The sequence below is a fragment of the Nannospalax galili genome, unplaced genomic scaffold, assembly GCF_000622305.1.
Source record: "Nannospalax galili isolate Female #2095 unplaced genomic scaffold, S.galili_v1.0 scaffold180, whole genome shotgun sequence".
NCBI classification, from domain to species: domain Eukaryota; kingdom Metazoa; phylum Chordata; class Mammalia; order Rodentia; family Spalacidae; genus Nannospalax; species Nannospalax galili.
This window is the reverse complement of record NW_008348199.1, coordinates 2,317,513-2,341,010: the sequence shown is the minus strand read 5'-3', so window position 1 is coordinate 2,341,010 and position 23,498 is coordinate 2,317,513. Positions and strand designations below refer to the sequence as shown.

Genomic DNA, 23,498 nt, shown 5'->3' with positions numbered 1-23,498 from the left:
TGGTAGGGTCAGCAGAGCCGTCAATCAAAGTCCACCAGTCCAGAAAGACACACATATACCAGACACAGCTTTGAAAGTCTCAAAATATTACTCCAGTTTTATGCCTCATTTCAAAGTTGTTAGGGTTTAATGTAAGCCTCAGGTGATGAGCATTAAAAAATAAACCAGGGGCTGGAGAGATGGCTCAGTGGTTAACAGCACTGGCTGTTCTTGCAGAGGACCCAGGTTCAGTTCCCAGCACCCACGTGGTGGCTAACAACCTTCCGCAACTCCAGTTCCAGGGAATCTGGCACCCTCTTCTGACCTCTGCAGGCATTCTACGCACGGGTGCACTGTCCTCTGTGGGCATTGCACAACACAGGTACACTTACATACATGTAGGCATACTTATACACATAAAAGGCATACTTATACACAAAATAAAAATAAGAAATAAAATCTTTTTTTAAAAGGTTCAAAGTCTCTTAAAATCTCTTAATTGCGGGCTCCTATAAAATACTAAACAAGTTAAGCATTGTCTTATTTTAAAAGGGAAGATTTGGGCACGGATAAGCAAAACCAAAGTCCAGCAAAATAGCTCAGGGTTGGACTCTGGGATCCACTCACAATCATCTGGGTCCAGAGGACTTGGGCAGCTTCGCTTCTCTGGCTGTGCTGTCCACAGCACACACAGCTCGTCTTGTAGGCTCAGGCAGCTCTACTCCAGCCCTGCTGCCGCCCTTGGTGGTCGTCCCGTGGTCCCAGCAGCTCCAATATGCTGGGGGTCTCCACTGAAACTGAGGCTACACCTTCACTAATGGCTCTCCTGGCCTCTCACTGTGCAAAGCCTCAGATTGTTTACATGACCCCTTCATGCCTTCAACACCAGTACCATGTAGGAGACTCTTACACATTACCAAGTTCTGCTTCCATCTTAAGATAGAGCTTTGGGCCCCCTCTGGACCACAGCTTCTTTGTGTTGACCCTGAGGAAATACTTCCCAGATTTCTCCTCAATGATGCAGTCTCTTGTCACAGCTGATTTTCAGCCCCAGTTAACCAGCATCAATTATCGCAGTAAAACACAAAATGTTTCCCTTCCAAAAGTTCTTAATTTGACATAAACATCTCTGAAGAGTTCCTCGCTTCTCTGTGAAGCTTTGCAAGCCAGGCTTCCATCAGCTATACCTCTGTCAGCATTATTATTATTATTATTATTATTATTATTATTATTATTATTGGTCTTTTTGAGACAGGGTCTCCCTGTAGCCCCAGCTGTCCTGGAACTCACTATGGAGACCAGGCTGGCCTTGAACTCACAGAGATCCGCCTGCTTCTGCCTGCCGAGTACTGGGATTAAAGGCGTGTGCCACCACGCCCGGCTCAACCTGCTTTCTTATACACCACGGGTATCACCACACACAGTGGGCTAGGCCCTCCTGTATCATTCAACAATCAAGAAATGGATCTCCAGACATGGTCCCAGGCTACAATAGAGGAAATTCCCCAATTGAGATCCCCTCTGCCTAGGCATGTCAAGTTCACAGCTAAAGCTATCCAAAACAAGCCATAACAAAAAATGAAAGTGTTATTTGTATTTGGTTTATGAGGCCATTATAAACAGATCTAGATAGAAACATTTGTGAACAGTAGAAATCTAAACTGATGGAATAATGCATAGGAGATACAAATTGAACCAAATTATGGAGATGCATTTAAAATACGGCAAAGCAGACATTAAGAACAATGGGAAGTTCATGGGCCAAAGAGATGATTCAGTGGTTAAAGGACATGATGCCAAGCCTGGCTATCTGGTACCCATCTCCAGGATGCATACAGTGGAAGGAGAGAAGAGCTGACATTTTCAAGTTGTCCTCTGCCCTCTGCGCACATGCATACACACACACACACACACACGCACACACGCACACACGCATGCATGCACATATGCACATGTGTGCGCACATAAATGTAGAAAAATGGATACGCTATTAAATAAAAACAGAGAAAGGATCATTTAATAAAGGGCAGTGGAGATATATATCATCTATTTGGACAAGAAGTTTTTTGATTTGGATAGCCAATTTAGAGTACAGTGGAGTAAAGTGTTTCATTTAAAGACTAGGAAAAGCAGGCAAGAAGCAGGAGAGCTTCCAGGCTGGTGAGAAACAGGAAGCAAAACACTAGAGAAGGCTAATGCATCTGATTGTATTAAATATAAACTTCCAAATAATGAGCTGCTGTGTTAATGAAGAGGGGCGGCAAGCTGAGAAAACTGCTGCGGCACTTAGAAAGGCTAACCTTCTAATAGTTATCTAGTTATAAAACACTAAACCTAAAGGTGACAAAAATCAACTTTACAAACCTTCAGCTTGGGCCATTAGCCAATTAGGACATGAAGAAGATTCACACGGATGGAGACAGAGCCATGGCACAGGCACCTGGAGACGTGAACCTTACTGTCATCCTGAGGAAATACAAATTAAAACCATAACAGGCACCACCTCACACCTCCAAGCTATCAATATTTAAAATGGTGTCAGTATGCAACGCTGGAGAGACTGAAATGACAGCGTTCACAGCGCACTGCTGGCAACAGAAACCGCTAGCTTTTAGAGAGAAGAGTTTGGCTAGTGAGAATTCAGACACCACATGTATGCTCATGGCAGAACATGAGGTCAGGGCTTCCCGACCCCACAGGAAGGTCAGCCAGCATCGGTTCACAACCATTTTACCTTGGCGAACCCCCACCTTGACAGTAAGGCCAAGTTACCATGTGGTGCACAGGAAGCACACGGACAGCACAGCTCTCACTTTCCCAAGTCAGCATGGCACCACGAGAAGGCCAGGGACCCCAGAACCAGGGTGCAAGTCCAGTTTCCCCTGAACCCCAAGATGCTTGCCAGGAAGCCCCTCCCTTCTCCCCCCACAGGGAAAGCAGAAAGCAACACTGCTAGGCTGACTGGAATTAGGCAAAACAGAGCAAGAGAAGGACCCACAACAACCACACACAAGCAAGATGGCCATCCTGCAACCTGTCGGCATTGCCAACCATCGGAGGGGCCATGTAGCTTACACACAGCTGAGCTGGTGGCTCTCAGAAGTGGCAGGAACACTCCTGATTGGCTGGGATTCCTGTATGGCCAGCCTTCTAACAGTTCAGGGCCCCACCCAGGAAACCACATGACCACAGCAGCAAATAAAGGCAAGGGACGGTCTTCCAGAACCGTCCATCTGGTCAGCTGTACTTCCTGTCTCAAACAGCAGGAGGGAAAGCACAAACACATTAGAGCTCATGCTCTGACGGTCATTGAAGAAATCGAAGGAAAATGAGGAAATATCTTCAGGCACTAGTAGGGGGATGGCTCTGTTGGTGAAGTGCTTGCTGGGCAAGAGTGAGGACCAGTGTTCAATCCCCAGCACGTACACAGAAGACAGCACAATGGTGAGCTGTAACCACAGTGCGGAGGTGGTGGACACAGAAGACCCTTAGGACATACTGGCCAGCCAGGCTAGCCTGATCAGCAAGCTCCAGGTTCAGAAAATGAGGTGCAGAGCAGTCAGGAAAGACACCCAACGCCGACCTCTGGCCTCCACAAGCAAATACACATGTAGGCAAGCGTGTAAAAAGCATGTGAACAAGGACACACATGTAGAGAGAAATAGAAGGTGAGTGAAAATGCAAACACAACACACTGAAAGCAGGATGCAGCAGACGCAGGTCTAAGAGGGGAGGCAACACACAGTGACCGTATCAAAGAGGAAAGGGACGCAGGGAGATGCATGGCGCAGTGTTTGCAGAGGTGTCTGCCGTGCCGGCCCTGGTGACCCACATAAAAATCCAGGTGCCATGCTGCGTTTCTGTGATCCAAGCACTCTTGTGGATGGGAGGGAGGTGGAGACAGGAGAATCAGCTAGAAGTTCCTAGTCAGCTGGTCTGGAGTACATTGCACAGCAGAAGCAGGAGAGACCCTGCCTCAGCAGGGCAGGAGAGAGAACGAGCTTCCCAAAGCTGTCCTCTGATGTCCACGCGTGCACCTGCACGCCCACACTCGCTCATACATATAGCACAAAATACATTTTTTTCAAAAGTAGAAATATCTCTAACAAGGTCTTCTTAAACCTTAAAAAAAAAAAATAGAAAAAGTATGACAAATAGACACAGTACCAGCAAAAGCAAAGATCAGAGAAAAAACACATCAAATAGTGGAGAAGATGACAGAATAGCATCAACGAAGAGGGGTTTCTGAAAAGTTAAGCAAACAAGACACATTGCTAGCTAGACCAAGAAAAAAAAAAAAAAGGACCCAGATAGAACCAGAAATGGAAGAGGAAATATTGCAGCGATGGGGGAGACACAATGGACCCTGAGAGGCTGCTAAGCCCCAAACTGGAGCACCTCAGCACACAGGAATTTTCCCAAACGCATACAGTCTACAAGGCCAAGTCACACCAATACAGCAAAGCTAAGAGGCTGGCAGGGAGCCACCCGCATGGTGGTAATCTCAGCATTCAAGGCCGAGGCAGGAGGATTGTGGGTTTGAGGCCAGCCTGGACAGCAGCACTGTGAAACTCCGTCTAAAAACCAACAATGACAAAGCAAACTGGCCAGGACAAGAAACAGCTCAGAAACACTAGTCGCAAAACTGTTATGGATTTAACACTAGAATCGGCCACAGGAAGCATCCACAGGAGCAGAAGGAACATTCTACGATGGTAAAGGAACCACTGACCAGGTCACATGTGCACCTTCAAATCTGTGCACAGGGGACAGGTGTTCACACCTGTCACTCAGAAATGTTCAGACACACTCAGAAGCAGACATGTTTGGATTTGGGGTTCTTGGGAGTTCTGGAATATCATATGCATAATCAGGGGTTCGGGGCGGGCCCGAGTCTAAGCACAAAATTCCTGTGTGTTTCACATACTTCTTCACACGCCACCTTAAGGCTGTTTGGCAACACTATCACCAAGGAGCCTGCATTTTGACTACGACCCTGGGATGTCATGTCAGTGCTCAAAAGTTTCCAATTTAGGAGCATTTCAAAATTTGATTTTTCTTTTTCTAAACAGATTATTATTGTGGATGTGGGGCTGGGTGCGTAAATGGAGATCGGAGGACAGCCTTGTGAAGTGAGTTCTCTCTCCACCTTTATGTGGACTCCAGGGATCGAACTCAAATCTTCAGGCTTGCTTGAGCAGCAATTACCCACTGAGCCAGCTCGCTGACCTGGATTTGAACTTTGGAGTTGGAGATGCTCAACCCATACATAATTCATGACACAAGGGCATCTGCTTCCTGTGCCCTGCCCCTGGGAATTCTGGGTTAATACAGTAAAGGCCTCAGGGAGCTCTGCATCCTGGAGAGAAGAGGTTCTACCGAGGGTTTAATGGTGACCATCCTGTGGTCCTACTGTGCTGTCTACGAGCTCATCACACTCAGCAATCTTCACGCCTTCCTGGCTGGGAACTGTTCATGGTCTATTTCTACATTTTTAGTGCCTTCCAGTGTCTGGTGGAGAAAGACACTTGGTAAATGTTAGCTGAGTGACATTTCATATTCATTAAAATTATAATTTTAAAGACTACGAAGCCAATAGGAGAGGTGTCTGTGCTATCCGTTTCTATTTTAAAATCACAAAGTGAAACCATAGGTAAAGTCACACATGGATGTGGGAATGTGTGGGACAGTGAAGGGAGTGTGGGAGGATGATGGTTGTTCATCTTTATTATAACTATCAAATTGCTGTTTATAACATTTTGAAAATAAGTAGGGCCTATGCCATCTCCTGCTATCTGAGAAAGCAATCCCTGAAGGGAAGTCACCAAAAGAACTTTTTCTGAGCCACGAAGCCATGGACTCCCAGGCGCAACAACCCTGCTCCTCACTCTCGAATCCTGAAGTCGGCAGTCTCTCCCCACATGCCAGCACCTTCAAGGAGAGTCATGTGCCCTCGAGGATGGGTCCCGTGTGCCCTCCAGGATGGGTCCCGCTGCACCAGCACGGTGCTGGGCCTCCCTCTCCACTCGGTCCTCTTCCTAAGTGAGGGCACTCTCCCGCTCCACTTCCTAGGCCTCCCTTACTCATAAAGGGCAATATTTCCATTTGCTGCTTCCTCGCTTCCCAAGGACAGGAAATCCAGTGACATAGAGTACCCTGACCAAGCTTTGTGTCTCTATATGCATATTTCCAGCTAAATGGCACCAGGAATCCTTGTAGACATGGTAGACTCTGGCACCAGGCAGAGGATGGGCAAGAAGAGCCTGGGGCATTTTGTTGTATCAGAAAGCAAAAAGTTCTCAGGGCACACAGCAGCTGGCATGGAAAGGCCCCATTGGCCCAGAGGAAACAATCCAGACTTCACAAGAATGAGTATATTGAATTGGGCACAGTGGTGCATGTCTGTAATTCCAGCACACAGGAAGCTGTGCTGGAAAGATTTCAAGTTCAAGGTCAGCCTGGGCTACACAGTGAGACCCTGTGAAAAACATTCATAAAGGAAGGGAAGGAGGGGGAAGGGAGGGAGAAAATGGCTGTAATGAATTGAAGTATATTAAAGATGTTTAAATTTGATCTCATAACGATTATTAAGAAAACTTCATTCGGAAAAGACATCCACTGCTCACTGGGGATTAAAGAACCGCCAGCTCCTCACAGTGAAAACGACAGACAAGGCTAACGGCATTGCTTTGGGGTTTTAGTTCTGGTGTGTGTGTACATGTGTGTGCATGTGTGTGCATGCATGCATGACATGATGCACATGTGGAGGTCAGAGGACAAGCTCAGGAGTGGGCCATTCTCTCCCACCTTGTTTGAGACAGGGTCTCCCATTGGCTACTGGGTCAGGCCTAAGCATTTACTGGGATTCTCCTGTCTCCTCCTCCCACCTTACCATGGAGGCCTCTGCGTGCAGATTTACATGGGTTCTGGAGATCTGAACGCTGGTCCCCACCCATCCATGGCCAGCATCTTGTCCACAGAGCTGCCATCTCCCAGCCCTGCCTTTTTTATCCTCTGGGCCTCACAGTCCCCAAGCGTTTGGAGAGGATGTGTTTTTGTCACAGAAGCAGTTTAGCTACAATGAACTCACCACCTTACTGTCTCTAGGGAACATCGGATCTAGGTCTGACTGACAGGAATAGCTGACATTACAAAAAGGAGAGACCTCCCTTCCCTGAACTGGCACCTTCAAGGACCCACGGTCACATCTCTGGGGCACTCTTGCCTAAAGCAAACACAGCCACAGCCAAGGGTCCTTGAAGGTACCAATTCAGGGAAGCGAGGAAAAAGGGAGCCTGAGGACGGCACTGGGAGTCACAACAGTCAAATTCAGGTCGTAAGAAACTCCATGGAACTTCGAATCCAGACCTCATCTAGAGTAAAGAGGTGGGGTGAAGCCTGTGGATTAACGGGAATTGAGGGGAGTCCAGGAACGGCAGCAGGGAGACTTGACATAGATTCTGATTCACGTGTTTTGCAGAAGAGAACCGGTGCTGAGCAGTTGCACTTGGCCCCTGGGTGGCTGTTTATCAATAGTACTGATAATTCTGATTGATGTGAAAACAGCGTTTGTGCCCAATGGTGTTCTAAAAAGGGAGTTTGTAACTTTTGGAGACACTTTGTGTTTATTTCACAGGCACCTGGGGTTGAGACAGATGAAGAGGCTCAAATTCAGAGACAGGCCTTCCCTCACCCCTGCAGCTGCGGGGGGTGGGGTTCAAGAGTGGATCTGTGGGATCACCCCCTTTCCTTTAGTCTATGTTGGGAATTCAATGGTATGAAGTTAAGGCACTAGATAAAAATAAAGGAAGCAACTCTTACTGTCAGGGCTGATGCCTAGCGGACACCTGTCAAGAAAACAAAGACTCCTACCTTTTCATTAACTGGATAAAGAGTCTTCTTGGAATCCGGTGTATAAAGGTGTCAAGGACAACCTTCAGGTAGTTCAGAGAGACGTAGCCGCCTCTGGAGGGGTCTCCTGTGCTCAGGGCTTTCTCGATCTTTTCATAGGACCTGCAGAGCTGCAGGGAATTAAAATGAGAGTGTTGTGTGGAGCAGAGTCAACATCCCACAGTCATCCAAACATTTCATTGTTTTTAACTGCAACCTCTTCACATTCCCTCTCCGAAAACTGATCAAAAAGGTTACTGTGGCATGTGCTGAACCTCAAATGTTTAATTGATGAGCTCACTACAAAACAATATCGCTCTCACTGCTGTGTGCCTGACAAGTTTCTCAGGGATGTCGGGTCTACCTCCCATCAGAGCGCTAAAAATACTGAGGCTCTGCCAGCTTGATGCGTCTTCCCTAACACTCTTCCAGCCGTCCCCTACCATGAGCCCACGCGCCGCACCTCCTGATTAAGTCCAGCCAATCAGATGCACAAGCTGGGAGCATTTTATTAAAAATAGAAGTTGCTTTGTGGCATGGAAATTGATTAATATGAGGATTACATAAACAGAATACACACTGGCTGGGTCTCTAATAGTTTTTATGAAGGGAGGGAACAAGTGAGTGGAGGGGCTCTGCCTCTGGGACCCTCTGCAGCAGTGAGGTAGGCTAACCACTGTGAACACCAACCTCATCACCAAAGGTTTCTCCGCTATTTATTAATAATGATATTCTCTAATATTTTCCACCTACCCGGTTGGTTTGAATTCAATTTTACTTGCTAACTGGGAAAAGATGGTACACAAAATAGCCAGGGGATTTTCTTCAACAGAACATGGATGTACACATACAGGAGTCTCTGTCTGCTCAGGGGCGAAGATGCAGGTTGAGGTAGATGCTCTTGAGTGGAGAGAGCAGTACTGGAGATCTTTAAATATTAGAGGGTCCAGATGGCCGGGGAGATGGTTCAGCAGGTAATAGCACTCGTAGCATAAGTCTGACAACCTGAGCTTGATCCCTGGAACCCAGGTAAAAAGCTGGATGCTGGGGTGTGCAGCTGCAATCCCAACACTGCTGCAGCAAGATGGGAGACAGTCAGGAGAATCGGCCCAAACTCATGGGCCGGGCCTGGAGGACCCCACGCAGTGGCAGACACAAGAAAGACCCTGCCTCCACAAGGTGGAAGGTCAGAACCAGCTCCCCAAAGTTGTCCTCTGACATCTACACACACACACACACACACACACACACACACACCACAGCACAAGCACACACACACAACATTAACAAAAATACTTCGAGACCTAAACTTCTTAGAAAGTTGAATGAAATTAGCCCAAGATGCAACTAAATTTGCTCTTTCTTTCTGGGGATTCCATCTGATTTCCTGCCTGGGGAGGACTCTGACATGGAGAAGCAAGAGCCCAGGCTTCAGATTCCTTGGGGTAATTAAATCCATCTTAACATATAACTGGCAGGGGGTCTTCAAGAAGGTTTTTCAGGAGCATGATTCTGCCTTGATCAGGAATGTCTCGAAAGCAACCAAGGAACTGAAGCACAAGGTGTGTGGGTGACATCAGTGACCTGGAAATCTCATTGTTCATGAAGAAACTGTAAGACTTTGTGTAAGAAAACACAAGCAATTCAGCGACACATACAAAGGATCCAGAGATATGGGGAGTCTCACCATCAGCAGCTTCCAGCATGGTCATAATCACACAGATAATTTCACATACCACACTTCCAGGCTGCGTCCCTCAGCAAACTATCTTGAAACTCCCTGTGTTATCTGCCACACACCTGTGCTGTTCTTTACATGACCTCCCATGTGCCACCACATCACTGATGGACCAGCCAAAGTCCCACCCAGTGTCCTTCTTTACACACGTAGCTCTGTAAGCCCCTCCCATACCCACCTAAAGGAGACCCCCCCAGGTCCCTCTCCCAACATCTTGTCCTTTTCTGTCCCCAGGCTCAGCGCTGTGTTTACGGCCCTGTGCACTGTTTTACCCTCTGTCTTCGGTACAAGGCTAAAAGACATCAAGACAGCAGAGCTCGGGCCTCTTTCCTTATTTTATGTGTGTGAGTGTTTAGTCTGCATGTATGAAGTGCACCACCTGCATGCAATGCCCGGGGAGGCCAGAAGAGGGCTTTGGAATTGGAGTTATAAATCATTGTTAACTGCCAAGTGGGCGCTGGGAACTGAACACAGGTCTTCTGCAAAAGCAACCAGTGCTCTTAACCACTGAGTCACCTCTCCAGCCCCAGTTTGGACCTGTTTTGTTCACTAGTAGTGACCCAGAAGGATACACAAATCTGGCATGTGTTACTCTTTCAATGTTTGTTAAAAGCAGATACAGTTCACCAAAAATGTTCTGAATAAAAGTTGCAAAACATGGGGCTGGCATAGAGATGGCTCAGCGATTAAGAACACTGACTGTAAAGACCTGGGTTCAAATCCCAGAACCCACATGGCAGCTAACAACTGTCCTAACTCCAGTTCCAGAGGATCTGACAGCCTCTTCTGTCTTTCATGGGCATTGCACAACACGGGTGCACTTACTTACATGCAGGCAATACACACATACACATAAAACAAAAAATAATTAAAAAAAATTTTTTTAAAGTTGCAAAATACAAAAAGCTGTTCAATGTCTTAGTAAATAGGAAGGTGAGTCTCCCAATCATAGCAGAGATGCCATCTGCATCAGACTGCGAAAGCAGAGAGCAATAACCACGGCGAGTGGGCATGCCCACACAACCATGGTAAGTGGGTGTGCCCACACAACGCAACTCCATATGCTCTCAGTGGGTGTGTGAATTCATAATGGGAAAACAGGGCGACACCCCAGCCAAAAAGAAGATGCTGTTCTTCCTTTTGATGATTTTTAATTGTGTGTGTGTGTGTGTGTGTGTGTGTGTGTGTGTATGTGTGTGTGTATGGGTATGTACACGTGAGTGTTGGTGTAGTGAATGGAGAGGTCAAAAGACGGAGTCAGATGCCCTGGAGTTGGCCAGCTATGAGCTGTCTGATGTGGATGCTGGGAACCAAACATGGGTCCTCTGGAAGGGCAGCAAGTGCTCGTAACTACGGAGCCATCTCACCAGGACACTGACACTGCACACGGAAGCTATGTCAACAACCACTACGGTGGGACTAGTGCCATCTAGAAGAGCCCAAATGTCCACCATGGAGCATGTGCTGAACAGTGTTTAAATAACAGGACACTGTGCGGGGAGATGCTGATTGAGCACTGGGGGAGGTGATGACTGAGCACTGTGGGGAGATGGTGACTGAGCACTGTGGGGAGGTGCTGACTGAGCACTGCGGGGAGGTGATGATTGAGCACTGTAGCACTGTGGAGAGATGGTGACTGAGCACTGGAGGGAAGTGATGACTGAGCACTGTGGGGAGGTGCTTACTGAGCACTGTGGGGAGGTGATGACTGAGCACTGCGGGGAGGTGATGACTGAGCACTGGGGAGGTGCTGACTGAGCACGGTGGGGAGGTGATGACTGAGCACCGTGGGGAGGTGATGACTGAGCACTGTAGCACTGTGAGGAGGTACTGACTGAGCACTGTGGGGAGGTGCTGACTGAGCACCGTGGGGGTTGGTGACTGAGCACCGCGGGGATCTGATGACTGAGCGCCGTGGGGAGGTGCTGACTGAGCACGGTGGGGAGGTGACTGCATCCTAAGCATGCAGAGACTGAAAACAAAGGGCGTTGCAGCTGTGTACACAACTGTAGAGACAGGAGGAGAAAGGGGAAACAGTGAACACTATGGAGCAAAGGACAAAGGCCCAGCCTGTGAGGGACACAAACATATCCCCTGAGAATGTGTCATGCCATAAACACGAGCCAAATAAAAATGGGAATTCATTAAAGGGGCGCCCTGAAATGATGAAGCGGTGAAGGAGATGAGGGGACATGGCAGAGCTAAGACCATCGACATAAAAACAAGGCCATCGCAGAAGTAATACAATTAGAAACAGCAAGGATAAGTGATCAAAATGGTATTTAAATAAGTATGAGAGGCATGAAAGGATCTCAAGGCAGAGAACTGAGACAGAAGGATTACAGCAATGTGAGCACAGGTGACAGCTCTCAGGACAAAGGTGCCCCTATACCCGGGTAACTGGAAATCCTCCTGAAGGGAAGATAGGAGGAAGACAGGGAGGGAGAGGGAGGGGGAGGGGGAGGGAGAGGGAGGAAGGAAGGGAGGGAGGGAAGGAGAGAGAGGGAGGCCTAATCTCTGTTTTATGACCTGAGAGTCACAGATTTCATGAAGACCTGAAGCCGTATTCCAAGGAAGTTCATCAGAATGTTCTACTCAGGACATAGCTTAGTCTGGCTTTTACATTTCAAGGATCACTATAAAAACATACTTGGGGCATCCAAGTAGAAAAGGCTAAATTGGCTTCAAGAGGAGATTGATTGGGTCGAACCCAGGCTCTTCACGGGAACCTCAAACACCAGAAGACATGGAAAAAATATTCACGGTGTTAGGAACAAAGGAGAGCACAAGGGGTCAGACCCAGCCAGGGCCTGGTCAAGTCCGCCCACAGGGGGCGCACTGTCTCCAGAGGGGCGCACAGAGGGAGCAGAGACCTGTGAGCCTTTCCTTTTTAAATATTTATTTTTAATTTTTAATTATGTACATGTGAATGTGTGCAGGTCCCCCTAAAATCCAGGAAAGGGCATTGGATCTCCTGGAACTGGAATTACAGGTGGTTGTAAGTGCCATGTGGGTGCTGGGAATTGAACTCTTCCTCTGCAAGAGCAGCCCATGCTCATAACCACTGAGCCAACTCTCCTGCCCCAAGAAATTGCTTGACAGAGAAATTCATCCAAGCAGAAACTAAGCCAAGAAAAAGAAGTCTGAGAGGGGTAAAGTGCTGTAAGTGCTGAACCACCGATGGGCACCAAATATAACAGCATAGAATGAGGGCGAAAGGGCTGGAATACTGGGCAGCTGCACAGAATATAAACATCATCAATGCAGAACAGTGCAGAGAGCAAAGGCTGGGGGGTGGGGTGGGGCGGGAGAAACACACAAGTGCTGGTCACTTGTCACTCACTGAGTCCCTGGTCACTTGCTCACTTCAGGGCAGGGAGCCAGCCCTGAAAGAGCATCACCGCCCCCCACTCTCCCTGGCTTTTCTGGTCCCTTTTGTTGTCTTAATGTCGATTCAGGGACTTAATATGTCCTGTGGGAAATAGCCACCCAGAGCTGGAGTGTCCCCATGTCCCTGGTGGCCAGCACTGAGGATGGAGGAGGCAGCTGGGACTTGGCACTGGGATTTTGGAGCAGGTAGGCTGCCTTCCCCTGCCTCAGCTTCCTCCCCTGAGATACCGCCGCAGCGTGACCTGTGGAGACTCTGACTAGGACCCCCCAGCATACATCCAGAACTGCCTGGTGTAGGAGGCCCCATGAACAGGACTAATGATGATGTCAAGTGATGATGAGGCTTGCTCTTCTCTTGATAAAATCAAGGATATTTCAATTAAATATGCTTTGGGGGTTTTTTTCCTAAAGGAGTGTGATTTTTTTTTTTTTTTTTTTTTGAGACAAGATCTTGCTATAAAGTCAAAGTCCAACTGGAACTCAGGTCCCCCGCCCCCTGCTTAGTCCCCCTGGCTGCCCACCAGTGCAGTGCAGCCATTTTTCTACACATAGACAGAGAAAGGCCTGGAATAACAGTCCACAAATACCATCTGGGTGGCCTTTTTGCGAATAATTTCCATTTTCTTCCCTTTTCAGAATTGCTTATATTTTTGTGATTATGATATATTCTGTGTTGTTTTATTTGAAGATTTATTTATTTTTGTTGTGTGTGTATGAGTGTTTGCCTGAATGTAGGTAAGTGCACCATGTGCATGCAATGTCCATGGAGGACAGGAGAGGACTTCAGATCACCTGGCACTAGAGTTACAGCTTGTTGTGAGCCACTCAACATGGTTCTGCAGTCCCTGAAGGTCATGCCTTTACTAAAACAATAAAGTTATTCAACAAGTACACAAGTTTTGCCAATTTGTCAATAGATAGGAAAGTGTTTCTCAAATGCCCTTGTTGACACTTGTTTGTGTTTCCTCACTGACGTTTTTCTACCAAAAAGTTTGTATTAATAACTTGTACAGTTCTATATATATTTAAAACCGTTATTACTGAGGCTGCAGAGATACCTCAGTGGTTAAGAGCACTTGCTGCTCTTGCAGAAGACCCAGATTCAGTTCCCAGCACCCACATTAAGCAACTCACAACCACCTGTAACTCCAGGTCTAGGGGATCTGACTCCCTCCTCCAGCCTCCACGGGTATTGCACTCACATGCACACAGACATAGACACATAATCAAAAATAAAATGAATACTTTCAGAAGGCACAATTATTATTTATCTGTCAATTATGTTGCACATCTTTTGCCAATCTTATGTTCACAGAAAGTTTTGCTCTACAAGAAGATCTTTCCATTTCTGTGCAATCAAACTCCATCTTCTTCCTTACGGCTTTTGTATTTTACTTCACACATAACAGATACTTTAAATTTCAAGATTAAAATTTTTTCCCTTAGGCTGGAGTACAGCTCAGTGATAGCTTTCTCAGCATGGTTTGAACCCCAGTACCCCCAAAATCATTTTTACTCACATTGTTCATTTTAGGTTTAAAGAAGTTGATATACATAGATTATTTGGCTTTGTGAGCAAAAAATTAGAAGCTTTCCTCCCAAAATGCCTGGCTAATAAATTATCACAATAATTATCTCAATAATAATTCAATGCCCCCCACGAAGCAGAGAGAGGACTGAAAGTGCAGTGAGGCTGTGCATTCTCAAAACCCTCCAGCCCTAACCTAAAGGCTCTACAACCTCCCCAAACAGTGCCACTAACTCAGGACCAAGTGTTCAAATATCCAAGCCTACGGAAGACGTTCTCATTCAAACCACCACAGTGTCCGACCCTCCGATCTGGGAACTGGAAAAGGCTTCCTCACTCACTGAGGTTCTATTTGACATTGCTCAATCAAGCTGGAGCATTATTTATGTTTTCTGTATTTGTATTCATGAGAATTCAAGTAGCAAAGAGGACTCTGTTAAAAATGAACTTTAGGTAAGTCAATGGGTAAGGTGCTTGCTGTGAAAGTGGGAGGACCTGAGCTGGCATCCCCAGCACAGATGCAAAGGCAGAACAGCCACAGATGCCTGGAACCACAGTGGGTGAGGGCAGGCAAAGCCCAGGAGCTCTCAGGTAGCTAGTCCAAATGGGGAGTTTACAGCTCAATACAGGTTCAATACAGTGGAAAGAGGTAGCGGAAGACACCAGACATCCTCTTCTGGCCTCTGAATGCTCAGGCAAGGACATGTGCACCCACACACTCACACATGGCATAGGGCACACACCCCCAGAAGATACACTTCCCCACACGTGCATACAAAGTTAACTTCTCATCCATTACTATTATCATCATGTGCATTGTGTGAAGGAGGGGAGAGGTCTCTGCCAGTTTGAGGTGATACAGGCTGGATCAAAACAAGTGTTAAAAATAGTATCCAGACCTGAAAGCGTTCCGCAGCTGTCTGCTGGGGTCACTCTTCAGACAGTATGGCTTTAGAAGTGACTCTTACCTCATGGCAAAAGTTCCTCTCCAGGTCATCTAGGGAGCAATTCTTCCAGACATCTTCAGATGACATAGAGTTGAGCAGCCATTCCCTCTTGGCACTTTTGGCTTGTTGATTCTCCCTCAAGAACTCCACTGGAACAAAATCAGTTTCCTTACTCACAATGTCAGAGGCGCATTTCAACATTGTTTGCTCCCAATCATCACCCATGTAGTAAAAATTAAGATGGATAAACCAAGAAAAGGATGGACCATCCCTTACATTACACTGAAATAATTCGATGAATTGTAAAAAGTAAAATGATTCTTCTATGGATAAATTAGGATAAACCCCAGAGTGAAATGCTTACTGAAAGCATTAGAACCATTTAAGCAGAAGAAAATTGCAAGGACTTTTCTGCCCTGCTTAATCTTCATGGGAGACTTTCCAAGGAAAACATTAAAGTCGCAAATCATTTCAGTAATGAATAGGTCTGACAATTCAAATACTGCAAAGAACAGTGAAAAAGAGGAAACTTGCATTCAGATACAGGAAAAAGGAATTGGGTGTGGCGGCACACGCCTGCACTCCAGCACTCAGGAGGCTGGGGAGGGAGTGTAAGGCCAGCTTGGACAATGAGCAAGAGCTTATCTAAAAAGTACTGAGGTGTGTGTGTGTGTGTGTGTGTGTGTGTGTGTGTGTACACATGTATGATAAATATGGGTTAGTTTCCATAGTAAATGAGTAGTCCTTATAAGACAATAAGACAGACCTAAATACCTAATTGAATGCTGGTTTATACACAAGGATACATAGCAAAAGAAATTGAAAATAGGAAATAAGTGCATAAAACTGTCCACACTAATTGGCAACTTTTACTAAAGCAAATTATTTTTCGACTTGTCAAGAAAAGGGTTATGTGAAATAATAATAAGGGATCACAAGAAGGCTCAGGAATGGCAGAGGGTGAGAGTCCACACAGACACACACCACATACACACACCACACACAAACATCATACATATACACACATATACACAGATACCACACACATACATAAACACATACACCAAACAGACAGGGGCACACATACATACCACACACATACACATACCACACACACATATACATATCAACACCAGACACCAGACACACCACATAGATACATACCACACATATTTATACAAACACATACACACATACACACATTACAGCCCACATGTACTCTGTTGAAACACATGCAGCTCTATGGGGTGGAAATATAGGAGAGGCAGATCACACACACGCGCATGTGCGCACACACATACACACACACAGAGCCCATATGTGTTCTGTTGAGACATCATGAAGCTCTATGGGGTGGAGACGCAGGAGATGCAGGACACCTGGGCAGGAGGGGCTGCCCATGAGCTCTGGCCTGGGTGGGGGCCGCCATCCCTCTGGCCTCGGTGGGGGCCACCGTCCCTCTGGCCTCGGTGGGGGCCTCCAATCCTCTGGCCTGGGTGGGGGCCTCGGATCCTCTGGCCTGGGTGGGGGCCGCCGTCCCTCTGGCCTGGGTGGGGGCCACTTCCACTGTTCCAGTGACTCTCTCAATCCTCCTCTGTTGAGCTCCACAATTTCATCTAAAGGATTTTTCATTTGGGGCCCTGGGGATGGAACCCCAGACCTTTCCGTGCTAGGCGAATGCTTTCCCAACCACTGTGCAGCACCCCAGTCCCTCTCAGTAGGATTCCTGGTGCCTGAAGTGGTCCAGAGGAGAAGCTGAAGCTTAAGGGGTCTAGGCCTGGCCGAAGAGCAGCAACAGAAGCCGCCCTGCCCAAATGACCGGTTCACACGCCCAAATGGATGGCACTCTTGATACACATGGTGGCCATGGCTTGGTCAGGACACCAGGGCAGTCAAAATTAATAGACACTATTGCCCTATACATAGGAGAATCAAAGGTAGCAAGTTGCTGAAAATTGAACCCGGGTGAGAATAGCACTGAGTCTATAAACTGTTGCTGCAGGAAGCTGGTTCTCAGAAAATACGTTTCAAATAACGGACACGCCGCAGCAAATGTTGTCCTGTCCGTCACAAGTCACAGGGAAAATCATATCAGGGTTAGGGAAGGGTATGAAGAACTATAGGGAATCCATGCAAGCAACCCTAATTAAACTCAGTGGTTGTATTTAAAAAAAGGATTAAAAAACAGATACTAAAATAGAGGGGGGCAGAAGAGGGGTTCCACGGAGGGTACAGGGCAAGGGGGGGTATGATCAAAGCATGCTATATTCATGTACAACATTGTCAAATAAATGAAAATATATTTTTAAAAGGATTATGTAGCATTGTTGTTAATTATGAAAGTGAAATTTTTAAAACAAATGCAAATTAATTAAGTTTTTGACACTGACATTCCTGAGAACATCTTCCAAAAATGCTAAAGCATGTCATATAGAAAACATCACGGAAACACTGGTACGTTAGGGAGTCGTGCCAGAAGAGTTAGAGCTGACAGAGATGCCTCTGCCTATGGGCCCCAGTGGGGACTGGGGTGTCACGGGAAGTGTTTCCCAGTAGGAGTTCTTAAGTCAGTAACAGCTGGAACTTTGGACAAAGGACACAGGACAGAATGGGTTCCGGAAACAGACCCACTGCTGAGACCAGTGGCTCTGTCCTCCCTAACTACACAGTTGTTGTTTTTTAACTTTTACAAAAACTTTGAGAATTGCATACATGCATAATAAGGTGTTTTGATCAAATCTATGCTCACTCCCTCCCCTCCAACATTTCCCCCTCTGAAGAGATAACCCTAAAATCTTTTAAGGATTGGACACAAGCTCCCAAATACTTTTGACATTTTTGGCCTTTGGAACAGAGTATGTTGCTAACAGGCCCGCAGACCACTCTGGCTTCTTCCATGCTGAACAGGGACACAGGGTGAGGCAATTGGAGAACCCCTTCAGTGGGTCTATCTAAAAGACTCCCAAATTGCATAACTCTTGTCTCTAAGGGGAAAAGAAAGACCTTGAATCATGAATAGGAGATGTGAAGAAGCAAAGGCAACAGTAATTAGCATTACAAGTTCTAAACAGGGAACTAGAAAAAAGTCAGAACAGGGCAATTTTCAAATGTTCATATGAGAGTCCACTGGAGTTTCTTGACAAGGGCTTGACAAGCATCCCTCTATTGGGTTCTTCCTCATTTTTCTTTTGTCTTCCAAGGCTGGACTACTGGCTTGGGGGGATATCTGCCACAGGGTTGCCACTGGATCAGATGAGCTAACAGACATACCTGTGTGGCTCCTGGTAGATTCCCAATACATATCAGCTATGGATCAATTAATAAATTCCTTTAAGGGGTTAGAGAGCTGACTAAGCAGTTAAGAGCACTTGCTGCTCCTGCAGAGGACCCAGGTTCAGTTCTCACATGGCAACTAATAACTATCAGTAATTCCAGTTCCAGGGGATCTGATACCCTCTTCTGGCTTCTGCAGGCATTGCACACATGTGGTGCACTGACATACATTCAAGCAAAACACCCATGCACGTAAAAAGTAAGAAAATAATAAAAAGTTAATTTCTTCAATAATAGGAGGCCAGGAAAAATGTATCAATCAGTGTGAGAAGAACTCAGGTGCAAATTGGAAAAGCTATCACATCCAGTACAAAATACAGTACTAAACTGGAGCCACATGAGAATCACAAAGGGAACAGATATTAACTGTTCTCAGCACACACCAAAAAAGGTCTGTGTAAGATCACAGATGTGTTAATTAACTTGATTGTGGCAAGTAATCATTTCACACCACACAGGCATAGCAAGTCTTACTGCAAACCGATTATGCCCCAGTAAATGACAGTGCATGTTTGTCAACCTGGCTGGATCTGGAGTGCCCTGGGAGAAGGAACCAGGCCCTATCTCAAGCTGCAGTGGATCTTGGCAGCACAATCAACATGGTGCTGGTTCCACGGCCTTGCAAAACGCCAAGACTTACAGTCATAGTAGCTTCTGCCAAGGCTCCAGAAAAGCACCGAGGCCAATGTGAGGAAAAGGTGGGTTCACTGAAAGGAAGCTCTGAGGTGCTATGTGTGAAGCTGTGAAGGTGAAGCCTAAGTCACAATGCAGACTCCAGGATGTCAGCAACGCCAGGACCACAGTGTATCCACAAAGGAATGCTGGCAGAGCAGAGATGCTCAAGCCCACTGGAGTCCAGGTAACACCACCATGAGCCTCAGATGCTGGACATGGAGCTGCAGGGTTGGACGTTTGCCTTGCTGGGTTTTGGTCTTGCTTTGGCCCATCCCCACCTTGTTATCCTCCTGTTCCTCCCTTTGACAATAGGAAGGTTTACTCCCTGTACATTGGAAGTATTTAACTTTTTTATTCTATAGTTGAGAAACTGCCATGAGTTTCAGAAGAGATGTCAGGCTTTTGAAAGTCTTTTTGAAAAAAATTTTAAATTACATTATATTTTGTGTATATGTCCATGTGGATGTGTGTGTACATGGGCCTAAGAGAATGTGGGTACATGCGTGCATGCATGCAAGTATCTGTGTGTGTAGGTCAGAGGATAACTTGCAGGAGTCAGTTCTTTCCTTCCACCATGTGGGTCCCAGAGACTCAACTCAGGCATCAGGTTTGGCGGTGCCTTTGCCCACTGAGCCATCACACCAGCCTGAGACTTTGGGCTTTTGAGCAGCAATGGGAATGTTAAAGAATATGGGGACTTCTGAGGCTGGATTCAATGTTTCATATTATAAAAAGGCTGCAAGCCATCTGAGGGTCAGGCATGATTGATGTTATGATTTCAAAGTGGTGTGTTTGAGTGCCCAGCTGACAAGGGGTGGACTTGAGTGCTCAGCTGACAAGGGGTGGACTTGAGTGCTCAGCTGACAAGGGGTGGACTTACGGGCCCAGCTGACAAGGGGTAGACTTATGGGCCCAGCTGACAAGGGGTGGACATGACTGCTCAGCTGACAAGGGGTGGATTTATGGGGCCAGCTGACAAGGGGTAATCTTAAGGGGCCAACTGACAAGGGGTGGACTTGAGTACCCAGCTGACAAGGGGTGGACTTGAGTGCTCAGCTGACAAGGGGTGGACTTATGGGCCCAGCTGACAAGGGGTAGACTTATGGGCCCAGCTGACAAGGGGTGGACTTGAGTACCCAGCTGACAAGGGGTAGACTTGAGGGCCCAGCTGACAAGGGATGGACTTACAGGCCCAGCTGACAAGGGATGGATTTATGATGACTGATATTCATTGTCAGCTTGAGTGGATTTGGAGCCACATGGAGACACACCTATGGGCGTGTCCATGCAGGAGTTTACAGAGAGGTTGGACTGAGGAGAGAGACCCATCCTGAATGTGGACAGCACCGTCCCAAGGACTGCAGCTTGATACTTAACCTCAACTGTCAACCTGTGATCTGGAAGTACCCAGACAAGCCTCTGGGCAAGCCTGTGGGAGATGATGTGGACCAGGTCAACAGGTGGGAAGACACCTGCTGCAGCACCATCTCCTGGGCTGGGGCTGCAGACTGAACAGAACAGAGAAAGCAGGCTGAGCACCAGCATTCATCTCTCTGCTTCCTGACTGTGGATGCCACGTGACCAGCTGCCTCACACGTCTGCATGCCTTCCCTGCCATGAAAGACTGCACCCTCAAACTGTAAAGTTTGAGGTTTACCCTTAAGTTGCTTCTTGTCAGGTATTTGGTCATAGTAAAGAGAAAAGTAACTGATTTTTCTTAGAGCCTCTGAATATCTACTCAAAAGAGTCAAGTTATAAATAAGAAAGTGGGCTGAAGAGATGGTTGAGTGGTTAAGAGTGCTTGCTGCAACTGTAGAAGACCTGAGTTCCTCCGGTCCCAGCACCCATGTCAGGCTGCTCACAAATGCCTGTAACTCCAGCTCCAGGGGATCTGATTCCCTTTTCTGGCCTCCATGGGCACTTGCACACAAGTGGCATATACACATATGTACACATACATTTAAAAAGTAAGATATCATAAAAATGCACAGCAAACTAATATCAGGTTATTGTCAAATTCTTCCACAGCAAAACTTAATGTCATCACATGAGGCATAAAGCTATTTAATATTTACCTAAGAGATCTTTCCTGGGTAAATTCGGTGGCACCCACTGCGCCTTGATTCCCCCAGCCTGATTCACCCTCCCAGCTCCCCCACTACATCTGTTCTCCTAGCCTGGGCACTGGCCCATCTCTTCTCTTGGCACCACAGACCTCTGGACTGACCTCTTGGCTCAGACTCCCCACTGATTCCTGATCCTTTGATCCAGACCAACCGAATTCCTCCCTCTAGCTGCCAGGAGCCCTTGGGGCCTCTTCCTGTCCCCACCTCCCTTTGTATTCCTGGGTAGCCCAGCACCCCAGCTGCCTGGGGCCAACATATTTCCTGGGCTCTGGGCCCAGGCTAACCCAGCACTCAAATTTCTGAGGCCAGCATCTTTCCTGGAGGGATCTAGACCTTAAGAGAAAGCCTGAGAGCATCTGAACCTCATTCAACTTGGGCCCCTGTGGGAATTCCTGAGAAGTAGGATGAAAGCAATTTGTCCACTCCAAATCAAAAGAGAGAACCTGAAGCCTAGACAAACCAGCTTTTCATGCCCAACAAGTAAACCACAAAGGCACATGAAGTTTACAAAAAGAAGCAGATCTAAACTCAACAAAGGAAGGCTTGAGTCTCACACAAGAATCAGAAACTACAAAAGAAATCCACATGTCAAAGTCACAGCAAAAAAAAAAATAATACCATGAAAACCTGAAAAATACACCCCCACCAAGTACCAACATCCTGTAGAGGAGCACAGTGAGAACCCCCTAGAGATAACACAAGACATGGAACTCAAAAGAACAATTATAAACGTGATAAATGAATTCAGTGAATTTAAAAAACAAAGAGATCAAAGAACTGAAGGAAGATAGGGATAAACTTCTGAATGAATTCAGAAAAGAGTTAGAAATATTGATGACTACTCAGGCTGAAATGAAGGACGTGAAACATCAGTAAGCCGATTAGAAATGACAGGAGAAAGCCTCGCCAATAGGATGAATAAAATGGAAAACAGAATGTCAAGACTGGAAGATAAAGTAGATGAATTAGACCACTCAAGCAAAGATTATGAAAAAGTTAAGAAAACACAAAAATGGAACATGCAGGAATTGTGTGACACCATAAAAAAACCAAACTTAGACACCATAGGCATACAGGAAGGAAAAGTATCTCAGGATAATGATAGGGACCAGATCTTCAACAGGATTGTAGAAGAAAATTTCCAAAATTAAAGAAAGACATGCCCATACAAATACAAGAAGCACATAGAACACCAAATAGGCAGGACCAGAAAAGAAACTCTCCACGGCACATCATAGTAAAAACGCTAAACATACAAAACAAAGAGACAATACTGAAAGCTGCAAAAGAGAAACAACAAATCACATATAAAGGAAAACCCATTAGGATTACAGCTGACTTTTCAGTGCAAACTATGAAAGCCAGAAGAGCCTAGACCAAGGTATTCCCAGTTCTAAATAACCATGGATGCCAACCCAGACTTCTTTACCCAGCCAAAAATGCCATTTATGGTCAAAAGGGAAATAAAAATCTTCCATGACATAAATAGGCTGAAGGAATTCATGTCCACAAAACCAGCCCTTCAGAGAGTTCTGGAAGCAATACAAAGAGCTAAAGAAAGGAATGACTATACCCAGCGGGTTACAGAAAGAAACTTAATGAAGGTGTAACTGGAAATGCACAGCTACACCAGGAATGTGAACAGAAATGAAAATGACAGGAATTAGTATACATCTTTCATTAATAACTTTAAATATCAATGACTGAACTCCCCCATCAAAAGACATAGACTAGTTGAATGGATTAAGAAACAAACCCATTTTTTGCTGTCTGTAAGAAACTCTTCTCACTTTCACCGACAAGCACTACCTTAAGGTGAAAGGATGGAAAAAAAAAATACGAAGCGAATGGTACTAAGAAAAAAGCAGGCATTGCAATTCTAATATCTGACA

General features: G+C 46.3%; 1 protein-coding gene across 1 annotated transcript in view; it reads right to left on the bottom strand.

Moving 5' to 3' along the window:
• The window catches only part of Efcab6 (EF-hand calcium binding domain 6), a 205,876-nt gene that overhangs the window by 123,744 nt on the left and 58,634 nt on the right, over window positions 1-23,498 (bottom strand). The window contains 2 exon segments of the mRNA XM_029569164.1: window positions 7,852-8,000; window positions 15,494-15,621. Of these exon segments, the coding sequence (XP_029425024.1) occupies window positions 7,852-8,000; window positions 15,494-15,621 (277 nt within the window).